This window comes from Martes martes, assembly GCF_963455335.1.
Source record: "Martes martes genome assembly, chromosome: 2".
Lineage (NCBI taxonomy): Eukaryota > Metazoa > Chordata > Mammalia > Carnivora > Mustelidae > Martes > Martes martes.
Window position 1 is genome coordinate 199,102,500 of NC_137889.1, and position 23,390 is coordinate 199,125,889.

A 23,390-nucleotide genomic window follows, 5' to 3' on the forward strand; every position below is an offset into this window, starting at 1 on the left:
GATGGGGCCCCACATTGGGTTCCCTGCTCAGCGGAGAGTCTGTTCTCCCTCTCTCCCCTGCGTGTGCACTTTCTCAAATAAATAAATAAAATCTTTAAAAATTAAAAGAAGAGGAACTGTGTGATTATTAGAAATACAAACTCAACTAGCCACTTCTTTCAGGGAACATTTTTAGTTGAAGAAAGACTGACAGAAAACTACTACCATTATTCAGACTTGGTGTATCCTGCAGACATTTTTTTTTTAAAGAACAAAAGAAAACAACAGATATTTGTGTTAATGATAAAATTCTAATTTTTATGCAAAATTAGAATTCTGTTAAATTTGTGTCCACTACTATGCTCTTAACAGAGTCCTAATACTTAAAAAGATTTTTCTGATGATGAGAATGTGGCTTTTTGATACCATATAATGAAATATGTTATCATTTTAAAGAGCTACATTATTTAACAAAACGGTATTTTCCAAATGACTCATAATGATGTTACAAAAGCATGCATGGGTAACAAAGATCTACTCAAAGTGCAAGATAGACAAATGGATTTTAATGTAATAGGGTAAGAAAAGTTCACTGATATGTTTCAGATTCCATAATACAACTAGCCTTTAAGAAACTACCACTGTCAAGTTTTGGTATAGTACCACAGTTGGGGTATGGAATCAATAAAGAATACTCACAATTATCTAAAAGGGCTATTAAAGGGGCGCCTGGGTGGCTCAGTGGGTTAAAGCCTCTGCCTTCGGCTCAGGTCATGATCCCAGGGTCCTGGGATCAAGCCCCGCATCGGGCTCTCTGCTCAGCGGGGAGCCTGCTTCTCCCTCTCTCTCTGCCTGCCTCTCTGCCTACTTGTGATCTCTGTCAAGTAAATAAATAAAATCTTTAAAAAAAAATAAAAGGGCTATTAAAATACTCTTCCATTTCACAACTATATATCTGTGTGAGGCCAAAGTATCTTCATATATCTCAATCAAAACGACACGTCACAACTAGTTGAATGCAAATGCAAATATGAGAACCAGGGTATCTTTCATTAAGCTCAAGATTAAATAGATTTGCAAAAATATAAAGCACTGTCATTCCCACTCATCTCACTATTTTTGGTTTTGTCAGCTGCATTGATGCCAGCAGCTGGGACAGCACAAGAGGCCATGCCAGCAGGTCTGGTGCACCCAAGTTTGGCCCAGCAAGGTCCCAGCACAGCAGTGGCAACAGTGTCATAGGACTGAGTGTGGTGTGAGGTCAGTGGCAACAGGAGATGGCCCATTTGCAAATGCATCAGTACTCAAGATGATGGCATCACACAGCTGGTAGCAACAGACAAATCAGTAACCTGAGTGGTAGATGTCACCAGCAGGAGCGAGAAAGAAAAGCATGAAGTGACTATTTCATGAAAACCAAGATCCTTAACTTAGTGAATTCAGGAGACCATTCCTAGGAACTGCATAATTGCTAAGGGTGAATAGTGGTAAGGTGGTAAATATTTGAGATCCTATAAAATCAGGTGGCTAAAGAAATAAGAGAATGCCCTTACTTTAACTCTAGGTTGGGATACCCAGAAAACGTGAGTCAGTACTATACCTCTCAGCAAATCCATCCTTATGAAAGAAATCATGATGGAGGAGTTCAGCACAGAAGGGTCTTTTGTCTGGGTCAATATGTAAGCATTTCTGGAAAAACAAAGAATATACACAGCTCATATCAATGAAAAACTGCCTACATTTAGATTTCTAAATATAGAAAAATAGAAAACTGGGGCATCTGGGTAGCTCAGTCATTAAGCCTCTGCCTTCAGCTCAGGTCATGGTCCCAGGGTCTTGGAATCTAGGCCTGCATCGGGCTCCCTGCTTAGTGGGGAGTCTGCTTCTCCCTCTCCCTCTGCCTCACCTGTCCCCCTCCCCCACTTTTGCTCCCTCTCTCTAATAAATAAAATCTTTGAAAGAAAAAAAGAAAGAAAAATAGAAAATTGCTCCTTATAGTCAGCAAATTTTAAAAGCATATAATAAATGATAAAGAATAAAGAACAAATCTAGACAATGACCACCAAAGGTTGCTAAATCACAAAAAGAAAGACTACCAGACATTTTATGTCTCTAGATGGAAACATACAAACTTCTGATGTAGTCTTGCCAAAAGCCAATCTGATTCTGATCAAGCTCTAGTTCTATTATGAGTTTATAAGAAATACAGGACACAGAAGAACATATTAAACTATACTCTGTATAAAATTCTAAGGGTCGGGCGCCTGGGTGGCTCAGTGGGTTAAGCCTCTGCCTTCGGCTCAGGTCATGATCCCAGGGTCCTGGGATCAAGCCCCACATTGGGTTCTCTGCTCGGCGGGGAGCCTGCTTCCCCCTCTCTCTCTGCCTGCCTCTCTGCCTACTTGTGATCTTTGTCTGTCAAATAAATAAATATTTAAAAAAACTTAAAAAAAAATTCTAAGGGTCAAACAACCTACTTTCTTTATCAAATAAATGGCAAGATTCAAATAAAAAAGGCATGAATATGAGCTTCTAAATTAAGATATATAAACCAATTGTGATCTACAGACATCATGTAGACCCTAATTCAAACTATAAAAAGAAATTATGAGAAAATCAATGAAACTCTGAGCATTGGCAAGATGTTTTATAATATTGGGGAATTATCATGAATTTTTTAAATTTAAAGCCCTTTCAGAATGGAAAGGAAAGGCCTGTTCTGTGTATATTATTGTGCTGGACAATTTAAGCAGATTATTTTATTTTAATGCAGGTCTTGTTCTGATGTATTGGAACCATTTAATGCCAGAAAAATGGAAGGAACTCCATAAATAGCTTTAAGCGAACAAGAAAAGTTCTACAAATATTTAAGGTATTTATAAGTGAAATAATGTAGTATCTGGGATTTGGTTCAAAATGCTATAGAAAACAGATTGTCAAAAGGTTGTTAATTGCTGCAGCTAGAGGATAAGTACATGAAGGTTCATTATACTCCTATATTCTTTCTACTTTCTTTACTATATTTGAAATTTTCCATAACAAAATGTTTAAAAGTTATATAATTCTATAATAAGGGACATAAATTGAATAAAAGTTTTACTTTAATTCCCTTTAAATCTCTATAGACATCATAAAGTTGGTCTCAATAAAAAATATTTGAATCTGCTTTAAGATTATGTAGAAAAGTAGAAATTCTTCTAAGAACTTGTAATAATTTTATAAGCATACTAAACTTTTTTTAGGAGTTATTTTAAAAATTTAAGAAGCAAAAAAATCTTGAGAAAATGTCACAGGATCCTGGTGTTTCAGATAAACTGTACTTACTTTATCAAGGACAGTCCTAATAAACAAGAATTTTTTGAGCTAGCAATTCCAAAGGTCCAGTGAGAATTTCCCTAACACCTTTCTCAAAGACAAGGCAAAGGTGATGATCTTTTATTTTTAAGTTCACTTCATTGAGCTTCCCAGGGAAGGGGCGCTTGGGAATATGGCACATATGGGCAAAAGCCTCCTTAACAAGGCAGTACAGGTCATGATCCTATGCCTTATATTTTAATATTTTGCTACTTCTTTACCTTTCCTTTTATTTCCTTATCCTACTTTTCTTCTCTTTTCCATTTGTGTAACACATTTTAACACATGTACACATGTGTAACACATTTTAAGTGTTACACATACAGCTGTAAGGATGTTTTCACACTTAAAACATGCTAGATAACAACACTAAATGGTTTCTTAAGCAAGTTTTTCAAGCCTTTCTCTCTGAAGATCACCCTGCCAAATTATTTAAACTCTTTCTTTACGTACAGAAATAAAAATCAGGGGCGCCTGGGTGGCTCGGTCAGTTAAGTGTCTGCCTTCAGCTCAGGTCGTGATCCGAGGGTCCTGGGATCAAGTCCCAAACCAGGCTACCTGCTCAGATTTCCTGTCCCTCTGCTACTACTTCTGTTTGTGCTCTCACTCTCAAATAAACAAATAAAATCTCTTTAAAAAAATTAAAAGCAAAAGAAAGGCACTTGGCTGGCTCAGTCAATGCAGCATGCGACTCTTCTGGGGGTTGTGAGTTCAAGCTCCAAGTTGGGCTTAGAGCTCATTGGCCAAAAAAAAAAAAAAATGCTGGGGTGCTGACCTCCTGGCTGGTTCAGTTGGTAGAGTATGTGTCTCTCAATCTCAGAGTCGTGAGTTTGAGACCCATGTCAAGGGTAGAGTTTACTTAAAATAAATGAATTATTTTAATTTAATTAAATCAATATTGAAACTGTTGACCTAAAAGATCAACTAGACAAGAAAAAGAGAAAACCAAGTCTCTATGATATAAATTCACTGTAAGAAAGTAAACAGTATGATTACCTTTGCTAAATCTATCACAACTTCAGAGAGTTTGGGATAACGTCTTTCAAGAGGTTCTGTTTCCTTGATTTCTGGCAACCTTACTCCAGCAAACACGGGATTTTTATAAAACAGCTCCTGATGTCTTGGAATTAGATTACCTGAAAGTGGGAACAGCACACATCTCTGTCATTATACATCATGATAAAAAGAGCAAAGAAACAGGTAATGTGGAGTGGACAAGAGCAGAACATGGCTTATGGACTTGGGGTGCTTCAACACCCAAATCAACTGAAAACTGTGTTCTTACGGTGGTGGCACCTAGCAGTCTTCACAGTGGTGTTGACACAAGTTAACTCAAGAAAATTAACATTCTTATCTCAACCTACTGATTTAGAAAATTCACAAGCCACTATATATAGAACTAAAAATCATAAGGGAACAGAGAAAAAGCACAAGAACATTTTATAATTTTTTAGATATAAGTACCAACACTTCATTCCTCACAACAAAGCATGAAGTGCTGTCCAAAACGAGGAAATTTTATTAGTCGAGATTAAATTGTTTTAATTTTTTAAATTAAAACTGTTTTAAAATTTTAAAAATCTACTGATTTTATAACTGTGTCCAAGGTCTGATTTGAGCACTTTTATCTTTTTCTTCCATTTTGGTACCTAACCTAATATAAAATATGAAAATTCTGCTGTGAGAACCTAGTGTATTGCTTATTGAATTTCTACCTGGGAAACTTAAAGTCCAGTCGTTAAATAACTCAAGTATTTTCCCATTATCTCCATTTTCCAAGTTCCATCTCCCAACATAAAGCTGACATTTCAACAAACCTAAGAAGAATTTGATAGTCTAGCTTTAAAATTCTGTCCAAAGCATCAAGATTAAACTACCTAGGAAGTCTTTGTGTCTCTTAATTTGAAGGTGAGGATGACGGTACTAGTCATATTACACCGAATGCTTGCTAACCCAAAGAAAATAAATGATCATCTGCATCCCCTACGTGTGATATATTGAGTGCAAAAGTGCAAAGAAAATTCAGTCTTTGCTCTTTTCTTTGTGGGGAGTGCAAGAGGAGGGTGGAGGAGAACATGAATAAGACTATATGTCAGATAAACCAAAGCCACACTGAGAATGAATTAATACAGACAGGTGAGATTTCTCCATTTGCTCCCTCCTGCCACCTAAAACACATACATCTTGAATACACCAACAACTTGTAAAACCAGTATGAGCAAAAACATAAGGGAAAAGCCTTTAAAATTTAAAATGCAGATGTATAATCTTACCTAAACACATCATAATATGATATAGCTGATCAATATCAGAATCTCCAGGAAAAAGGGGTTCCCCCATGAGCATTTCAGTTACCAGACAACCAATGGCCCATACATCAACAGCCCTGGAATAAAAGCAATGTGGTATAAAATCCAGCATCCCACTTTGTTTACCGTGACTGAATCTGTCCTGCATATTACTATTTGGTATTTTTGGTATTGAGAATAGTAGTAGTAAGCTTTAAATTACTCATAAAAATACATTTCCCTATAAACTTAAAGTACTAATTCCCAATTTTACCCAAGTCAGATCTCCAGGAACTTCAGTTATTTGACTTAAGAGGGAAAAGGCTTCTGGAAAGTCAAAGTCGTTATTACGTGTACTTTATTCTGGAAGTAAGCCTTCTGGGTTTTCATTCAGAGCCTATTTGTTCTTTGTTTACATGTAACTGTAGCAAGGTTGATCAGTCTATCCCACCATACCCTGAAAACAGCATATCAGAGGTTGTTGGAGACACATTCAGTAACAACAAAGAGAACTGATAGCTAACTGGGGAAAAAATTTAAAAACCGTCTTAAAAATCAGTCACAAGAATTTAAAGAAGAATATGCTGGTGTCATTAGAGTAGGGACAACTACCTTGAAATTTAATTTTTTTTAAGATTTTATTTATTTATTTGACAGAAAGCGCACAATCCGGCAGAGCGTCAGGCAGAGGGAGAGAGAGCAGCAGACTCTCCACTGAGCAGGGAGCCCAACGACATGCTGTCCCAAGACCCCAGGATCACGACCCGAGCCGAAGGCAGAGGCTTAACCAACTGAGCCACCCAGGCACCACTACCTTGAAATTTCTTAGGGTCATAGCTGAATTATAAAATGGTACAGGGGCTCCTGAGTGGCGCAGACAATTGGACATCCAACTCTTGATTTCGGCTCAGGTCATGATCTCGGCTCAGGTCATGATCTCAGGGTTATGAGATCCAGCCCTGTACTGGACTCCATGCCCAGCACAGAGTCTGCCTACGACTCTCTCTCCCTCTGTCCCTCCCCCTTCTCTAAAGTAAATAACTTCTAAAAAATAAAATAAAATGGTACAAAAGCTACAGTATAAAAATAAAATGAGAACTCAGAGTAATCAAGAAAATATTAAATGATGTGCGCACTGAAAACACAGAAAGTACAGAAAACATTTTAGGATGATTTCTACCCAAAGCAGTAAAAGTCATCATCCCTTCTAATCTGAAGAACCCATTTATGCAGGTACTTCATGTTTCAGAAACATTTCAATTACGTTTCTACCCCCATCCTTGCCAACTCCAACTTGTCTCATTCCGACAGTGTCAGACTTATCCAATCAATGTTCTAAATATATCTATTTCCAACCCGCTGTACAAAACAGACCAGGTACTCACCTTTATTTCCTTACCTTTAAAATAAGTATGCTTTCTCCAACTCATTGCACAAAAGACATTTAAAGGGGAAATACCAAAAAGAACAAGTCACCTTATAAAGCTCCCTAAATGCAAAAATTCCTTTCATTGTTAGAGGGATCCTTTATTTTATTAGAACATATTCCATTTTATCAAGAAAAACAGTGTTAAATCGGCCCTCCCAGCTCCCCCACCCACTTGTTGATGTCTTACTTGCCATACTTGACATCACCAACCAATAGTTCTGGAGCTCTGTACCATCGGGTCGCCACATAATCAGTATAAACTTCCCCAGGGGCTGCCAATGTTCTCGCAAATCCAAAATCACATAATTTGACAACGCCAGACTGTGAGACTAATATATTCTCTGGCTTTATATCTCTGTGTATGATCTAAGACAAAAAACAGAATATGACACATATGGGCACATCAAGTTAAGCAAATCATTTTTTGAGCACCTGCCATGTGTACTGTACTGTTTTTGTCCCTATCATGAATACAAATAAAAGCATATGAAATTGTTCCCAGCTTTAAAGTAACTGGGACCTGGCTAGGCAAGAAAGGACACTTACGCTTGAAATTTCACTTAAACAATCAAAGATATTAGATGAAACATTTATTACTAGATACCAAATCAATTGTTCTATTAACGACTACTCTCAAGACTAACAGAGTAAGGCTATCATTGAAGACTAGAGTGATCATAGAAAATTTTTATGAAGGGGGTAACTTCTAAGATAGGTCTCTAATTCTATGTGCAACCTGGATAAATATAGAAATGGAAGGACGATCTGAGTGAAGGAAAGTAAAAGAGTGAAGACCAGGGGCGCCTGGGTGTCTCAGGTGGTTGAGCATCAAGACTTGATTTCGGTTCAGGTCATGATCCCAGGGTTGTGGGATCCAGCCCTGTCACACTCCCCACTCAGCGCGGACTCTCCCTTTTCCTCTATTTCACTTCCCCTTTCTCTCTCTCTCTCTCTCTTTCTCTCTCTCTCAAATAAATAAATAGGGGTGCCTGAGTGGCTCAGTCATTCAGTGGCTGCCTTCAGCTCAGGTCATGATCCCAGGGTCCTGGGACTGAGGCCCACATCAGGCTCCCTGCTCAGCGGGAAGCCTGCTTCTCCCTCTGCCACTCCCCCTGCTTGTGTTCCCTCTCTCACTGCCTCTCTATCTCTCTGTCAAATAAATAAATAAAATATTAAAAAAAAAAAAAAAAAAAGACTTCCCAGAGAAGTGGGAACCCGTGTACGTGACAACCAATAGGGTGTTTAAAGACTCTGGCCGTAAACAAACTAAATCAGAAGGAGGGACCAGAGGCCAGGAGAAGAGCAATGGGACATCTATAAGATGATAAGGGCGTAAACCAGGCTGGTGTTCAGAGAAATGGAATGGAAGAGATACAATTTAGAAATATTCTCAATTAGAATCAAGAGAATTTAGGAAGTATTCTTAGACATTTTGCTTAAACCTGGGAATCTAAAATAATGGTGGCTCCATCAAAAAAAGAAAAGTCTAGAAAAACTCAGCTTCATGGAGTAATCAGTAGTTTAGTTTTAGCCATATGGGCTTTTAGGTGGATTGCTGAGCACCCAACTGGAGGCATTCATCAGGCAGTTAGAAATGTAAAAAGGGTACAACAAGGTCAGTAGTTAGGATTTCTAAAGGAGAGACTATGGAAGTAGAAAACAGGATGCTGGGAGACAATACTAAAAATTCTACAGCTATGCAAAATAAATTATTAGGTCTCCTCCTCTAACATAAGTAAGCTTCATTTTGAAAATTTTAAAAATATATTTATTTTTTAAAGGATTTTATTTAGGGGCGCCTGGATGGCTCAGTGGGTTAAAGCCTCTGCCTTTGGCTCAGGTCATGATCTCAGGGTTCTGGGATCGAGCCCCGAATGGGGCTCTCTGCTCAGCAGGGAGCCTGCTTCCCCCTCTCTCTCTGTCTGCCTCTCTGCCTACTTGTGATCTCTGTCAAATAAATAAATAAAATCTTTTTTTAAAAAAAGGTTTTTTTAAAAAAAGATTTTATTTATTTATCTTCTAGAGAGAAAGAGCACAAGCAGGGAGAGCAGCAGAGGGAGAAGGAGAAGCATGCTGCCTACTGAGCAGGGAGCTCTATGCGGGATTTAGTCCGAGGACTCTGGGATCATGACCTGAGCCAAAGGCAGCTGCTTAACTGACTGAGCCACCCAGGCATCCTTAAAAATATATTTATTTTAAACTCTTTCAGAGGACAAAAGCAACCTGCTATTGCTGAGCATTTTGAGTAAGCTACCAACTTCTCTTACATCCTAGACATTCGTGGTGAGGTCACAGGATCAGCCCCACAGCTACTATTAGCATTTGTTATTTATCTAATCACATACATATTTAAAAATATGGCAGAATCAATGTGTTATTTATTTTATACTATAAGTGTCATTTCACCTAGAGGGGCTTTTATATGATTCTCAAAGATATAAAATTAGGGGCGCCTGGGTGGCTCAGTCGTTAAGCATCTGCCTTCGGCTCAGGTCATAATCTCAGGATCCTGTGATGGAGCACAGTGTCAGGCTCCCTGCTTGGCCGGAAGCCTGCTTCTCCCCCACCCCCTGCTTGTGTTCCCTCACTCGCTGTTTCTCTCTCTCTGTCAAATTAATAAATAAAATCTTTTTTAGAAATGGATATAAAATTATTATGATAGACTATAGGGTAAGAGCAGGGATTTTCATACTTTACAACTAGGATAAGAGAATCTGAACTTAAAATTTGTGCATTTCACCCAGCAAATGTTATCTAGGGGGAAAAAAAAATAACAAAACTTTAGTTTAATATTCATACCTGAAGTATTCAAAGTTGAAGTGTACTGATGTCTGTAACTTACTTTCAAATGCATAAATAAATAAGACAGGTTAATGGGTAAACGGATGACTAATGCAAATATAGCAAAATGTTAACAAGTATAGAATCCCTGTGGTAATTATATGGGTGTTCATGTACACGCTTTCAACTTTCAGTACAGCCTAAAATTTTTATAGTAAAATGTTGGGGGGGAGGCACCTGGGTGGCTCAGTGGGTTAAGCCTCTGCCTTCGGCTCAGGTCATGATCCCAGCGTCCTGGGATCGAGTCCCGCATCAGACTCTCTGCTCGGCAGGGAGCCTGCTTCCCTCTCTCTCTCTGTCTGCCTCTCTGCCTACTTGTGATCTCTGTCTGTCAAATAAATAAATAAAATCTTTAAAAAAAAAATGTTGGGGGAAGTCTCCATGTTATTATGAAACATGAAAATTGGCAGTATCAAAGTAACATGTTCATTTCAATCACTTTACTGGTCCAAACTTCAGGCTGGGCAAGTATCTCATTAAGTGATGGTATCTGGTAAGTTAACCATGGGCAAAATAATTATTTAAACTAAACACTTACATTGTGACTGTGACAAAATCCAATTCCATTAATAATCTGAAACAAATACTTTTGAACCAGTTGGTAGTCTAGTCCATTCGGAAAGAGCTCCAAGTCATCAAGAATTGTATGGTCAACAAATTCAAAGACCAGGTACCATCGTTTTTTTTTCTTACACACTTCCAACAAATTCACCAGATTTTCATGCCTCAGTTGCTGTTGTAAAAAAAATGCAAAATTGTTTTGACAACATTGAATTATTTAGCAGTCACTAAAATCTTCACATAAGAAAAACATATAAATAAAATTTATAAACAGTATAAATTGTTAAAAGTATATTCTGGTTTTTTAATTATAGTCAAAAGACCATACTGTCCCATTCTCCTCTCAAAGAATATAATTAAACTGATGAGAAAAAAAATGTAGCTCCATCTTTGATGAAACTAAGCAGGATCTATGACCCCTACCACAACAAACAAGGTGGGACTGCCAAATGTAGTTAAGGTCAAACAGAAGTTTAGGAAGATACCAAGAGATCGCCTGTAGCTAAAAAGCTGGGGAGAGCACAGTAATCCAAAATTGGTGACATACCCTGAAAAGGAAAAAAAAAACAAAAACAAAAACTCCTTATTCGATAAAAAAGGAACAAGATTCATGGGCTGTCAGTGAAAGCAACCCTAGAACTGAATGGTACCAAAGGGCAGCAAGGAAGGGAGGCCTGAATAATCACACAAAAACTCATTTGCTGGAAGCAAATCGCTTGGTGAGGCCAAATGGAAGGCAAAACAACTCTTTATGAACAAACCAGCAAATGCAAGGATAACAGAAGTCAACCCCACAAACCAGGATTGCATTGTAAGGAACATCACTGTGAACCATGGTGGATTCCTGCTAGCCTAGAACAAGATCACAGCTTCTCCCACAAATGAAATAGTCCAGGAAGGGCTCACTTTGTTACAAAATGAGAAACAATAAAAAAGAAACCAATCCAGGATCTATTCAAAGATACTCTAAGAAAGAAATGGTGGATGAATACTCATCAGAAAGAGTTGCCCCCATTAAAGGGAAAGAAGCTACTAGCACACAGCCCTGAAAACCTTCAACGAAATAATGATCCAGGAAATTTATACCCAAAAAAATTGTCATTCACGTAAACGATGACAATGAAAAATTTTGAACATGAACACTGAATCCATTAGTGCAGGACTAAGTCTTAGACAAATGAGGGCATCAGGGTCACAAAACAGAAAGTGAATATTTAAAACTTAATAAGGCACAAATGATATTACTAACAAATTTTGAAGAAAGAAGAAAAGATGCAAACAAGAGTGTATGTACGCTGATTTCCTTGTCAATGGGTCAAAATTATTTTCAAACTGAAATTTACAAGGCCTAATTACAGGTTTCATGGTAAACACTAAGATAAATAAGATGTCTTTGAAAATCAAATGAGTGAGTGGGAGAGAAAAGGAAACAGAAACATAATAATTAGTTTATAAAGGATTACATATATTATATAATGCTATAGTTATGAAAGTAACAGATAGTAAAAAAATAGTAAAAATAAAAATAAAAAACAGTAACAAATAATTATAAAAAGTAATTTCCAAGTTATCAAAGGAAACATATCCAGTATTTCAAAAATAATTCAGAGTATATAGAAAAATATTTTAAAAGGTGTACTAAAACATCATATTATAAATAATAATAACCAATATTTACATACTCCTTACTATGTTCCAGACACTATTCCAGCACAAAAACCCTATGAAATAGGTACCATTATTATTTTATTTTAGAGATGAGGAAACTAAAGCACGTAGAAGTTAAATAACCTATCCAAAGTCACACAGCAATAACTGCTAGATGCCTCTATCCTTTCCTGAAAACATTTCATTTTTGTTTAGTTCCTCCTTCATTTCCAGAATGTCTGCAAAGGAAGCACACCCAGACCTGCAGCCAACTTGAATGCAGAATATTTAGATTTCTTATTCTTAACCACTAAGCCATACTGACTCCTTTTTTTTAAAGATTTTATTTATTTATTTGAGGGGCGCCTGGGTGGCTCAGTGGGTTAAAGCCTCTGCCCTCGGCTCAGGTCATGATCCCAAGGTCTTGGGATGGAGCCCCACATCGGGCTCTCTGCTCAGCAGGGAGTCTGCTTCCTCCCCTCTCTGCCTGCCTCTCTGCCTACTTGTGATCTCTGTCTGTCAAATAAATAAATAAATAATCTTTTTAAAAAAAAATTTTTTTTTAAATATTTTATTTATTTATTTGAGTGAGAGAGAGAACAGGAGGAGGGAAAGGGAGAAGCAGACTTCCCACTAAGCAGGGATCCCAATGAAGGGCTTATCCTGGGACTCTGGGATCATGACCTGAGCTGAAAGCAGATGCTTAACTAACTGAGCCACACAGGTGCCCCCATATTGACTCTTAAAGGGGAAAAAAATGAAAACTAAGACTGTGCTTATCTATTACATCATAACTATAAATGGGCTAAACTCCCCTATTAAAAATTCCAGATTGAACCACAAAGCACTTTCCCAATATATCACTGGTTAAGTGAATTAAGGAGTATCCATACAATGAAATAAACTACAGCAATTAAGAAGAAAAATGTAGGGGCATCAGGGTGTTTTAGTCGGTTAAGAAATTGAGGAAATGTGGGGCGCCTGGGTGGCTCAGTGGGTTAAAGCCTCTGCCTTCAGCTCGGGTCATGATCTCAGGGTCCTGGGATTGAGCCCCACGTCGGGCTCTCTGCTCAGTGGGGAGCCTGTTTCCCCCTCTCTCTGCCTGCCTCTCTGCCTACTTGTGATCTCTGTCTGTCAAATAAATAAATTAAAAATATTTTTTAAAAAAAGAAATTGGGGAAATGTGTTGCCACTGGACTTGCCTTGCAAGAAATGGTAAAAGAAATTCTTTAGAGAGAAGGAAAATAATACAGACCAGGAAATCTGGTCTACATAAAGAAAGGAAGAGAATCAAAGGAGTAAGTGAAGGTATAATAAAAACTTTATTTTTCTTATTCTTAATTGATATAACATAACAGTTTGTTCAAAATAATAATGTATTTGATCACATGCTTATGAATATATCTTCTGTATATAAATGCTTAGGTATGCTTATATATAAGTGAGATGAATGGCAACAATGGTACAGGAGACAGGATGAAGGAATTAGGATTACTTTATTATTAAAAATCACTCATATAGGGGCACCTGGGTGGCTCAGTGGGTTAAAGCCTCTGCCTTCGGCTCGGGTCATGATCCCAGGGTCTTGGGATTAAGCCCCACATCAGGCTCTCTGCTCGGCAGGGAGCCTGCCTCCCCCACTCTCTCTGCCTGAGTCTCTGCCTACTTGTGACTTCTGTCTGTCAAATAAATAAATAAAATCTTTAAAAAAAAAAATTAAGGGGCGCCTGGGTGGCTCAGTGGGTTAAACCTCTACCTTCAGCTCGGGTCATGATCTCAGGGTCCTGGGATCGAGTCCCACATCGGGCTGTCTCCTCGGTGGGGAGCCTGCTTCTCTCTCTCTCTCTCTCTCTCTGCCTGCCTCTCTGCCTACTTGTGATCTCTCTCTGTCAAATAAACAAATAAAAATCTTTAAAAAAAATAAAAAAATAAATTAATTAAAAAATTAAAAAAAAAAAACACTCACATACATGTGAAGTGGTATAGTGTTATCCAAAAGTGGATTTCGATTGGTTGTAAATGTATGTTGCAAGTTATAGGGCAAGTACCAAAAAAAAAAAAAAAAGTTTAAAAGGAACTATAACCGATAGGCTAAGAAAGAAAAACAATGGAATCATATTAAATTTTCAGTTACAACCACAAAAGGCAGAAAAAGAGTGGAAGACAAAGGCAGAAACAAAAACAAGGGCAACAAATAGGGAATAGTAATAAATATGATAGAGAGGGTATGTGCTATGGTGAGTACTGTGAAATGTGTAAGCCTGATGATTTGGGGACTTGTACACCTGGGGCAAATAATACATTATGTGTTAATTAAAATAATTTAAATAAGTAAATAAATATATGAGGTAGATATTAAAACTATATCACAAAATAGTCAATTTGAACGCCAAGGATCTAAATATTCCAATTAAATGATGCAGAATGTCAGAGTGGATCAAAACACACAACCTAACTATATGCTATCTATTAGAAATACACATTAAGGGGCGCCTGAGTGGCTCAGTGGGTTAAAGCCTCTGCCTTCGGCTCAGGTCATGATCCCAGGGTCCTGGGATCGAGCCCCGCATCGGGCTCTCTGCTCCGCAGGGAGCCTGCTTCCTCCTCTCTCTCTACCTTCCTCTCTGCCTGCTTGTGATCTCTGTCTGTCAAATAAATAAATAAAATCTTTAAAAAAAAGAAAAAGAAATACACATTAAGGGGCACCTGGGTGGCTCAGTCATTAGGTGTCTGCCTTTGGCTCAGGTCATGATCCCAGGGTCCTGGGATAGAGCCCCGCTTTGGGCTCCTTGCTCACCAGGAAGCCTGCTTCTCCCTCCCCCACTCCCCCTGCTTATGTTCTCTCTCTTGCTGTGTCTCTCTCTATCAAATAAATAAATAAAATCTTAAAAAAAAAAAAGAAATACACATGAAGTATAGAAACACATATAAATGAAAAGTAAATGGAGGGAGGAGCACCTGGCTGGCTCAGTCAGTAGAGCGTGCAACTCTTGATCTCAGGGTTATGAGTTCAAGCTCAGTGTTGGATTTAGAGATTACTTAAACATAAAATCTTTAAATAAATAATTAAGGTAAATTAAATGGATGAAGAAAATACACCACACTAAGCAAAAGAAAGCAGGAGCAGTTCTATTCCAGACTAAACCAAACTGCAAAGTAAGAAAAGTTATCAAGGATAAAGAGGGCATTACATAATGAAAAGGTGTTAATTCTCCAAGGAGACATATAATTCTTAACATGTATATGTCTAACAACAGAACATTAAACTATATGAGGTAAAAATCGATAGAACTGCAGGGAGAAACAAACCCACCATTAGAGCTGGAACTGTCAACCATTCCTCTCAGAAACAGATAGGCCAACAGGTAGAAAATCAGTGAAGACACACAGTTCAATTCAACAACACCATCAACCAACTTGATACAAGTGACATCTACAGACTACCCAAAACCAGAATTCACATTTTTCTCAAATTCAAATGGAACACTCTGTAGGCCACAAAACATACCTTAACAAATTTAAAATAATAGAAATCACACAATGTCTGCTCTTGTACCATAATGGAATTAAACTAGAAAGCAATAACAAAAAGAGAACCAGAAAATTCCAAAATATGTGGAGATTAAACAACACACTTCTAAAATGAAAACATAGACTAATAGCTCTACCTTCCTCTTTCTCTCACTCTTTCCCTGTGCTTTTATTTTTAAAAGCCGATGACTACCTCATTTTGTAGGGGTAGGTAACTCAAAACAACTGTCCTATTGAGAATTCTTACAAAGTTAAACCTATATTTTAAAATCTTCTTAAACATATAAAAGACCCAAGAAGACAGTAAGGAATTACTGGGCCAAAATCAAGAACAGGAGAACTCAGAGAGTTAATTTCAATACTTAAGTTGATTTTGCCATTGGCCAACAGGTGTGTAACTGAGCTTGGATTTTTGTGGCCTGTTGGGTCTAAGAGGGAAGGAAAAGTCAAAGTTCAAATGCCTTCCAAAGGTGGCGTCTCTGAAGCCCAGTATAAGCTGGGACCCTAAGGACTACATCTTCCCCAGTAAAAATGGACAGAAATGAACCAGTCCCCAGTAGGCTTCACTTTAGCCTCAATTTATCCCTAAAAGATGTTTCAAATAATTTCCAGTGAAAAATCAAAGACAACCAGGTATAAAAAGAAATGCTATACCACAAATAAAAACTATTGGAACATAAAGAAAACCAAAGCAGATACAGCATGAGTTCAGATATCAGAATTATCAGATAAAGCTACTATGCTTAAAAAGAAAAAAGTCAACCTCAAAAAACTGAGGGAACCTGAGGCACCTGCTGGCTCAGTTGGTAGAACATGTGGCTCTTGATCTCTGGATGGTGGGTTCAAGCCCAGTGTTGGGGGTAGAGTTTAAGTAAATAAGTAAATAAATAAATACTAAAACAAAAAAGCAAAGCTTAAAAAAAAAATGGGGCACCTGACTGGCTCAGCCAACAGAGCATGTGACTCTTGATCTCTGAGTTGAGTACAGAGCTTACATAAAAATTTTTTGAAAGAACTTGAAATCAGAAAAAGTGATATAGAAGATTTAGAGCCAAATAAAAATTTTAGGACAGAAAAGTATAATAATTTCTATTTACAATAACAGTAGACTAGGTGATTTATAACAACCCTCATACTGAATACAAGTAGAAAAGCTGGACAAAAATAGAAAACCACTATTGTAAGGAATAGGAGAGATAAAATAATAAAGAATATCTAGACTAGGGTCTTGAAGACACAGACCCAGGGAAGTGAGCCAAGCAATTAGAGTTATTTTTTTTAAACCCTGGAAACATACAATTCAGAGAGAAGATTAAGAGTCTGAGTGGCACTTTTGACAGTCTTGTGGCCCGAGGCAATAGTGATTGGTGTCTGGGGGCCATCTAGGTAGAAAGAAGGGTATAGCCTTTTGAGACCCCTTCCTACTTTGGGTTGTCCCTAAAAGTCCACAAACTGTAAGGCTGAATAATAAATAAGCATTCTCATGGACCATAATTCAAATTCAAATAATGTAAATTCCTCAAATTGGACTAAGATGATGGTACAACGTTGGGTTTCCTGGAGTACACTCAAGAGCCTCATAAAAGCAAGTGTAATTCCTCTCAGGGGAAAGATATCATCCAGAGACTCAAGCTATGTATACAATTTTTAAAAATTAATACAGGCATACCAAAAAGTTAATTTAATAAAAAACCAAGAGAAAAAAACAAACAACAGAAATAAGCATATGGGAGATCCAGATAACAGGTACTAGATAAAGACTTTAGAAAAGACAAAATAGTCAAAAACCCACAATAAAGAGTTTGGGCAGCAAAATGGAAACTATTAAAAAAATCCAATGGAAATACCAGAATTGAAAAATGTATCTTTAATTAAGAAATCAATGCTTAAGTATAAAAGTACATTGTAAATAGTAGGTTGAAAGAGAATTACTGAATTTGAGGATAGGTTGGAAGAAAATATCTAGAATGAACCAGGGAAAAATGAAAGGCTGGAAAACACAGAAAGTATAAGAGACACATGGGGAAAGTCTAATATATGAAATTAAGTTCTTAAATGGAGAAGAGAGAGTAAGGCAGTAGCAATACATGAAAAATAATAGCTAGTTATTTTCTAAAAGTGACAAATGACATTATTTTACAGATGCAAGAGACATAAATTCAAGGTAAAAAAAATAGGAAAAAAACCCCACATCGAGGCACATTATTATAAAATTGCTGGAAATCAAAGTCAAAGAGAAAACCTTAATGCATCCAAAAGAAAAAAAGACATACTAAGAAATATCTGACATTTCAATAGAAGCAATAAAAACCAGAGGAACAGTGGAATGATATCTTGAACACACTGAATATAATGAACTGCCAACTTAGAATTCTATAACCTTTGCCAATAGTCTTTTTTTTTTTTTAATTTTTTTTAAGATTTTATTTATCTATTTGACACAGAGAGAGAGATCACAAGTAGGCAGAGAGGCAGGCAGAGAAAGAGGGGGAAGCAGGCTCCCCGCTGAGCAGAGAGCCCGATGCGGGGCTCGATCCCAGGACCCCGGGACCATGACCCGAGCCGAAGGCAGAGGCTTAACCCACTGAGCCACCTTAAACAAAAAGTAAAATAAAGTTGTTTTTTTTTTTTCCGACAAACAAAACTGGACAGCATTTCCTACCAGTGGATCTGCTTTAAAGAAAATAAAGGATATGTTCTATTCATTCATTCATTCATTCATTTGACAGAGAGAGACACTGTGAGAGGAGGGACACAAGCAGGGGGAGTGGGAGAGGGAGAAGCAGGCTTCCCGCTGAGCAGGGAGCCTGATGCAGGGCTTGATCCCAGGACCCTGGAATCATGACCTGAGCCAAAGGCAGACGCTTAACGACTAAAACACCGAGGTGCCCTAAGGATATGTTTTAAATACAAGGGAAATGATCCTAGATGGAAGCTTAGAAATGTAAGAATGATTCGTGAGTAATGGGAAAGATAAATAATAGATATCTCCTAATAAATACTGACTGAACAATTTGGGAGGAATTTAATTATATATAGAATTAAAATACATAGCAGGGACAGCACATGTATCTGAAGTGATTCACTAGAGTGAATATGGACTGTGAGATACTGGCACAAACTTAGGCAAATTTAACAATGGAACAGAATAAAGAGCAGAAAAGCCGCCCCTACATTTAAAGACATATGGCAAATGAGGAATTCAGAGACATGGAGAAAAGATGCTATTTTCAGTAAGTGTTTCTGGGACAACTGGATATCAATAAAGAACAACTAAGACTTGACTGTGTCATACACCATAATTAAGATCAAGTCTAGGTGTACTGAAATGTAAATATGAAAACCAAAGCTATTAAGTTTCTGAATAATAGTATAGAAGGATACCCTAATCTCTAAGTAGAAAAAGACTTCTTGAGCAGATATAAATGGTACCAACCATAAAAGAAAATATTAAAAATTATGCTGAGTGAAATAAGTCAAACAGAGAAAGTCAATTTTCATATGGTTTCACTTATTTGTGGAACATATGGAATAGCATGGAGGACATTAGAAGGAAAAGAAAAATGAAGCGGGAGAAATCGGAGTGGGAGACAAACCATGAGACTGTGGACTCCGGGAAAAAAACTTAGGGCTTTAGAAAGGAAGGGTGTGGGGGGATAGATTGGCCTGGTGATGGGTATTAAAGAGTGCATGGAGAACTAGGTGTTATAAGCAAACAATGAATCATAGAACACTACATCAAAAAGCAATTGCACTACTGGGTATTTACCCTAAAGATACAAATGTAGTGATCCGAAGGGGCACGTGCACCCGAATGTTTATAGCAGCAATGTCCACAATAGCCAAACTACAGAAAGAGCCTAGATGTCCATCAAGAGATGAATGGATAAAGATGTGTTGTGTATATATAGTGGAATACTGTGCAGCCATCAAAAATGAAATCTTGCCATTTGCAACAAAGCGGATGGAACTAGAGGGTATTATGCTAAGCAAAATAAGTCAATCAGAGAGAGAATTATCAAACGATCTCACTGATATGAGGAATTTGATAAACAAGGCAGAGGATCATAGGTGAAAGGAGGGAAAAACGAAACAAGACGAAACCAGAGAGGGAGACAAACCATAAGAAACTCTTAACCTCAGGAAACAAACTGAGGGTAGCTGGAGGGGAGGAGTGTGGGAGGAATGGGGTAGCTAGATGATGGACATCAGGGATAGTATATGCTACGGTGAGAAAAAATAAATTAATTTTAAAAAGCTAATCATGTACTGTATGGTGACTAACATAATAAAAAAAAAGGAAATACTAAAAACTTGACTACATTGAAATTAACTACTGTTGAGTAAAAGATAACATTAAGAGAGTGAAAAGAAAGTTTTTTATGAGGATAATAAGTAAAATTAAACTATAGTGGTCAGGAATGCATGTTTATCTGGTAAAAGTGGGGGGAAAATCATGGCAGTGACTAACATGCAAGTCAGAATAGCGTTTACCTTAAAGGAGAAGGAAGGGGCTAGGGTGACCGGGAAAGTACAAGAAAATGGTTGTTGGCAATATTTGATTTCTTGATCTGGTGGTTCTATGAATGTTTGCTTTCCAATAATTCACTGAGCTATAATTATATTCTTGTGCACCATCTAATACAATACTCAAAATTAACAATTCAGTGATGGAAATTAATCATACTGAGGAGAAAATTATTTAACTGAATGATGAATCATAATAAATTATGCAGAAGGGGCATAAAAAGACAAATAGATGAAAAGAAAAACAGGTAAAAAGATAATTCAGTGAGAAAGATTTATGTTAACTGAAGTCCCAAAAATAGAGGAGAAAGGGAATGACTTGAAATAATATTTGAAGAAATAATAAATGAGAATTTTGTGGAATTAATAAATCATATCATAGATTCATAAAGACCCCAATGAAGCAAGATAAAAGATATCCAAACAAGACACATTGTGAAATTTCAGAAAAACAAGATCAAAGAGAAAATTCCAAGTAACAAGAAAACAATACTAACTTAAGCTGATTAGAATTAAGAGAGTTGTGCAGCACCTGAATGGCTCAGTCAGTTGAGTGTCTCACTCTTGGTTTTGGCTCAGGTCATGTTTCTGGGTTGTGGGATTGAACCCTGCATCAAGCTCTGCACTCAGCATGGAGTCTGCTTGAAATTCTCTCCCTCTGACCTTCCCCTCAAAATAAATAAATAAAATCTTAAAAAAAAAAAAAAAAAAAAGAATTAGGATACTTGTGACCTGGATAGAGGAGGAAGGCAGTAGTGGCTGCAGAAGACGTAAGGGAAGCTTATGGAGTGATTTTAATGTTCTCTCTCTTGACTTACACTGTGGTAACATGGAGTTGTTTAATTTTTAAAAACGTACAGAGATGTATTCTTATGAGATACATACTTTTCTATATGTCAATTTAATGTTAATAAAAAGCTGAATGAAAAAAAAATGCAGACATAAAAAAATCAACTTATAAAAGAGCAGCAATTGGACAGACACCTGACTTCCCAGGAGCAGAATGGAAGCCAGAAGGCAAAACAATGTTACCTTCATTTTGTTGAAAGAAAACAACTGCCAACCTCAAATTCCATACACAGCGAAAATATCTTTCAGGGATGACAGCAAAAAAACACTTTCAGGGGTGCCTGGGTGGCTCAGTGGGTTAAAGCCTCTGCCTTCAGCTCAGGTTATGATCCCAGGGTTCTGGGATCAAGTGCCACATGGGGCTCTCTGCTCAGCAGGAAGCCTGCTTGCCCCTCTCTCTCTGCCTGCCTCTCTGCCTACTTGTGATCTCTGTCTGCCAAATAAATAAAAACAAAATCTTTTAAAAAAATTTTTTAATTTAAAAAAAAGAGACACTTTCATGCAAACTAACAATGAAATGTTTTGTATACAGTAGATCATCACAAAAGGAAATCCTAAATAATATACTCCAAGAAGAGAAGAGATCCCAGATAAATGGCCAGGGATGCAAAAGGAAGAACAAAGAAAGTTATAGGTAAATATAAACCTAAATGAACAGTGAACAATAACTATGTCTTGTGATGTTTAAGAAATACGTAAGAGTTAATACACAACAATGTTAGCATATGATGGAAGGGAATAACCTGAGATAAGTATTGTAAGGGTGTGTATTACCTAGAAGAAGAATACAAGTATCAGATAATGTTAGACTTGAACAAATGTCTATGATAACCACAAAAAGTGAGAAATATAATGTGTAATTTTCAAATTATTAGAGGGAAATAAAGAAATTATAAATGTAATTAATCCAAAGAAATAAAAAGAAATACAAAACTAGTAAGACAAATGACACATATTAAGATGGTAGATTAATGGTGAAATATACTAGAAATTACATTATGTTTAAATAAACAAAATATTCCAATTAAAAGGCAAAGGTTGCCAAAGAAGATGAAAAGCAAAATGTGACCATATGATGTTTACAAGAGACACATCTAAACAAGAATTGAAAAACTTCCAAGTAAAAATGTATAAAAAGATACATTATGCAAACTCTAACCAAAATTAAACTAGTGTAGATTTATTAGCTTCACACAGACTTTAAGACAAAGCATTAGTAAGTTATTTCATGATGATAAAACATTTGATTCAACATGAATACATAATTCTAAATTTAATGTACTAATAACATAGCTTTTCTGTTTATAAACACAAAATGAACTACAATGAAAAACACACAAATCAATTAACTCAGAGGAAGAGATTAACATACTTCTTCTCAGTACCAGATGGAAAAAGCATACAAAAAATCAGTAATAATTTAGAAAATTAGAAGATTTAGATAACATAATTAAACAAACTTGACTTAATGGGATACTTTTCAAGCACATAAGGAATTTTTTTTTCAAGGACTTACTCTCTGAACCAAAAAAGAAAGTATCAAAAAATTTGAAAGGGGGGGCACCTGGGTGACTCAGTTAAACATCTGCCTTCAGCTCAGGTCACGATCTCAGGGTCCTGGGATCAAGCCCCGCATCGGGCTCCCCGCTCAGCGGGAAGCCTGCTTCTCCCTCTCCCTCTGTCTACTGCTACCCCTGCTTGTGCACATGCTCACTCTCTCTCTCTGTCAAATAAATAAATAAAATCTTTAAAAAAATTTTTTTAAGTAATAAAATGTTACATAGTATATATTCAGATTACAAGAAAATCGTGGCAAAATTAAAAAACCAGGGGAGAGAAACCTAGAAAGTTTCCACATATTTAGAAATTAAGGAAAATGAGAAAATATTTTGAACTCTTAAGGAAAATTTCTGAGATACATAACAAGCTGCTCATAGAAGGAAAGATAGCCTTAAATGTATATATGAGGTGAGGAAAGGCTGGAAGTTAAAGTAAGCATCTATATCAACAGATTAGGAAGAACTGCAAAATAAATCCACCCAAACTAAGTAGAAGGAATGAAATAATAGAGAACAAAAAATGAAATAGAGAGAAGTACACGTGCATTTGGCTGGCTCTGTCAGTAGAGCGTGCAACTCTTGATCTTAGGGTTGTAGGTTCAAGTCCCACACTGGGGGTAGAGTTTACTGAAAGAAGGAAAGATAGGAAGGAAGGAGAGGAGAGGGGAAGGGAAGGGAAGGGAAGAGAAGGGAAGGAAAAAGACCTTGAGAACTTGTTTGGAAGTTCTAGGAGAAGAGCACAACTACTCATATACCCTTGACCAAAGAATGGTCCTCCTCTATCAGGGAAGGTCATCCTCGGTAGACTGAATGTACTGCTTTGGG

The 23,390-nt window shown here is 37.1% G+C and overlaps 1 protein-coding gene across 1 annotated transcript in view; it reads right to left on the reverse strand.

Annotated features, from left to right (window-relative positions):
* CDKL2 (cyclin dependent kinase like 2) overlaps positions 1-23,390 on the reverse strand; it is a 52,831-nt gene that overhangs the window by 21,773 nt on the left and 7,668 nt on the right. The window contains exons 3-7 of the mRNA XM_080797400.1: positions 10,430-10,624; positions 7,238-7,416; positions 5,607-5,719; positions 4,330-4,469; positions 1,580-1,668 (exon numbers count right to left, since the gene is read on the reverse strand). Of these exons, the coding sequence (XP_080653526.1) occupies positions 1,580-1,668; positions 4,330-4,469; positions 5,607-5,719; positions 7,238-7,416; positions 10,430-10,624 (716 nt within the window). The remainder of the gene's footprint in view (positions 1-1,579; positions 1,669-4,329; positions 4,470-5,606; positions 5,720-7,237; positions 7,417-10,429; positions 10,625-23,390) is intronic.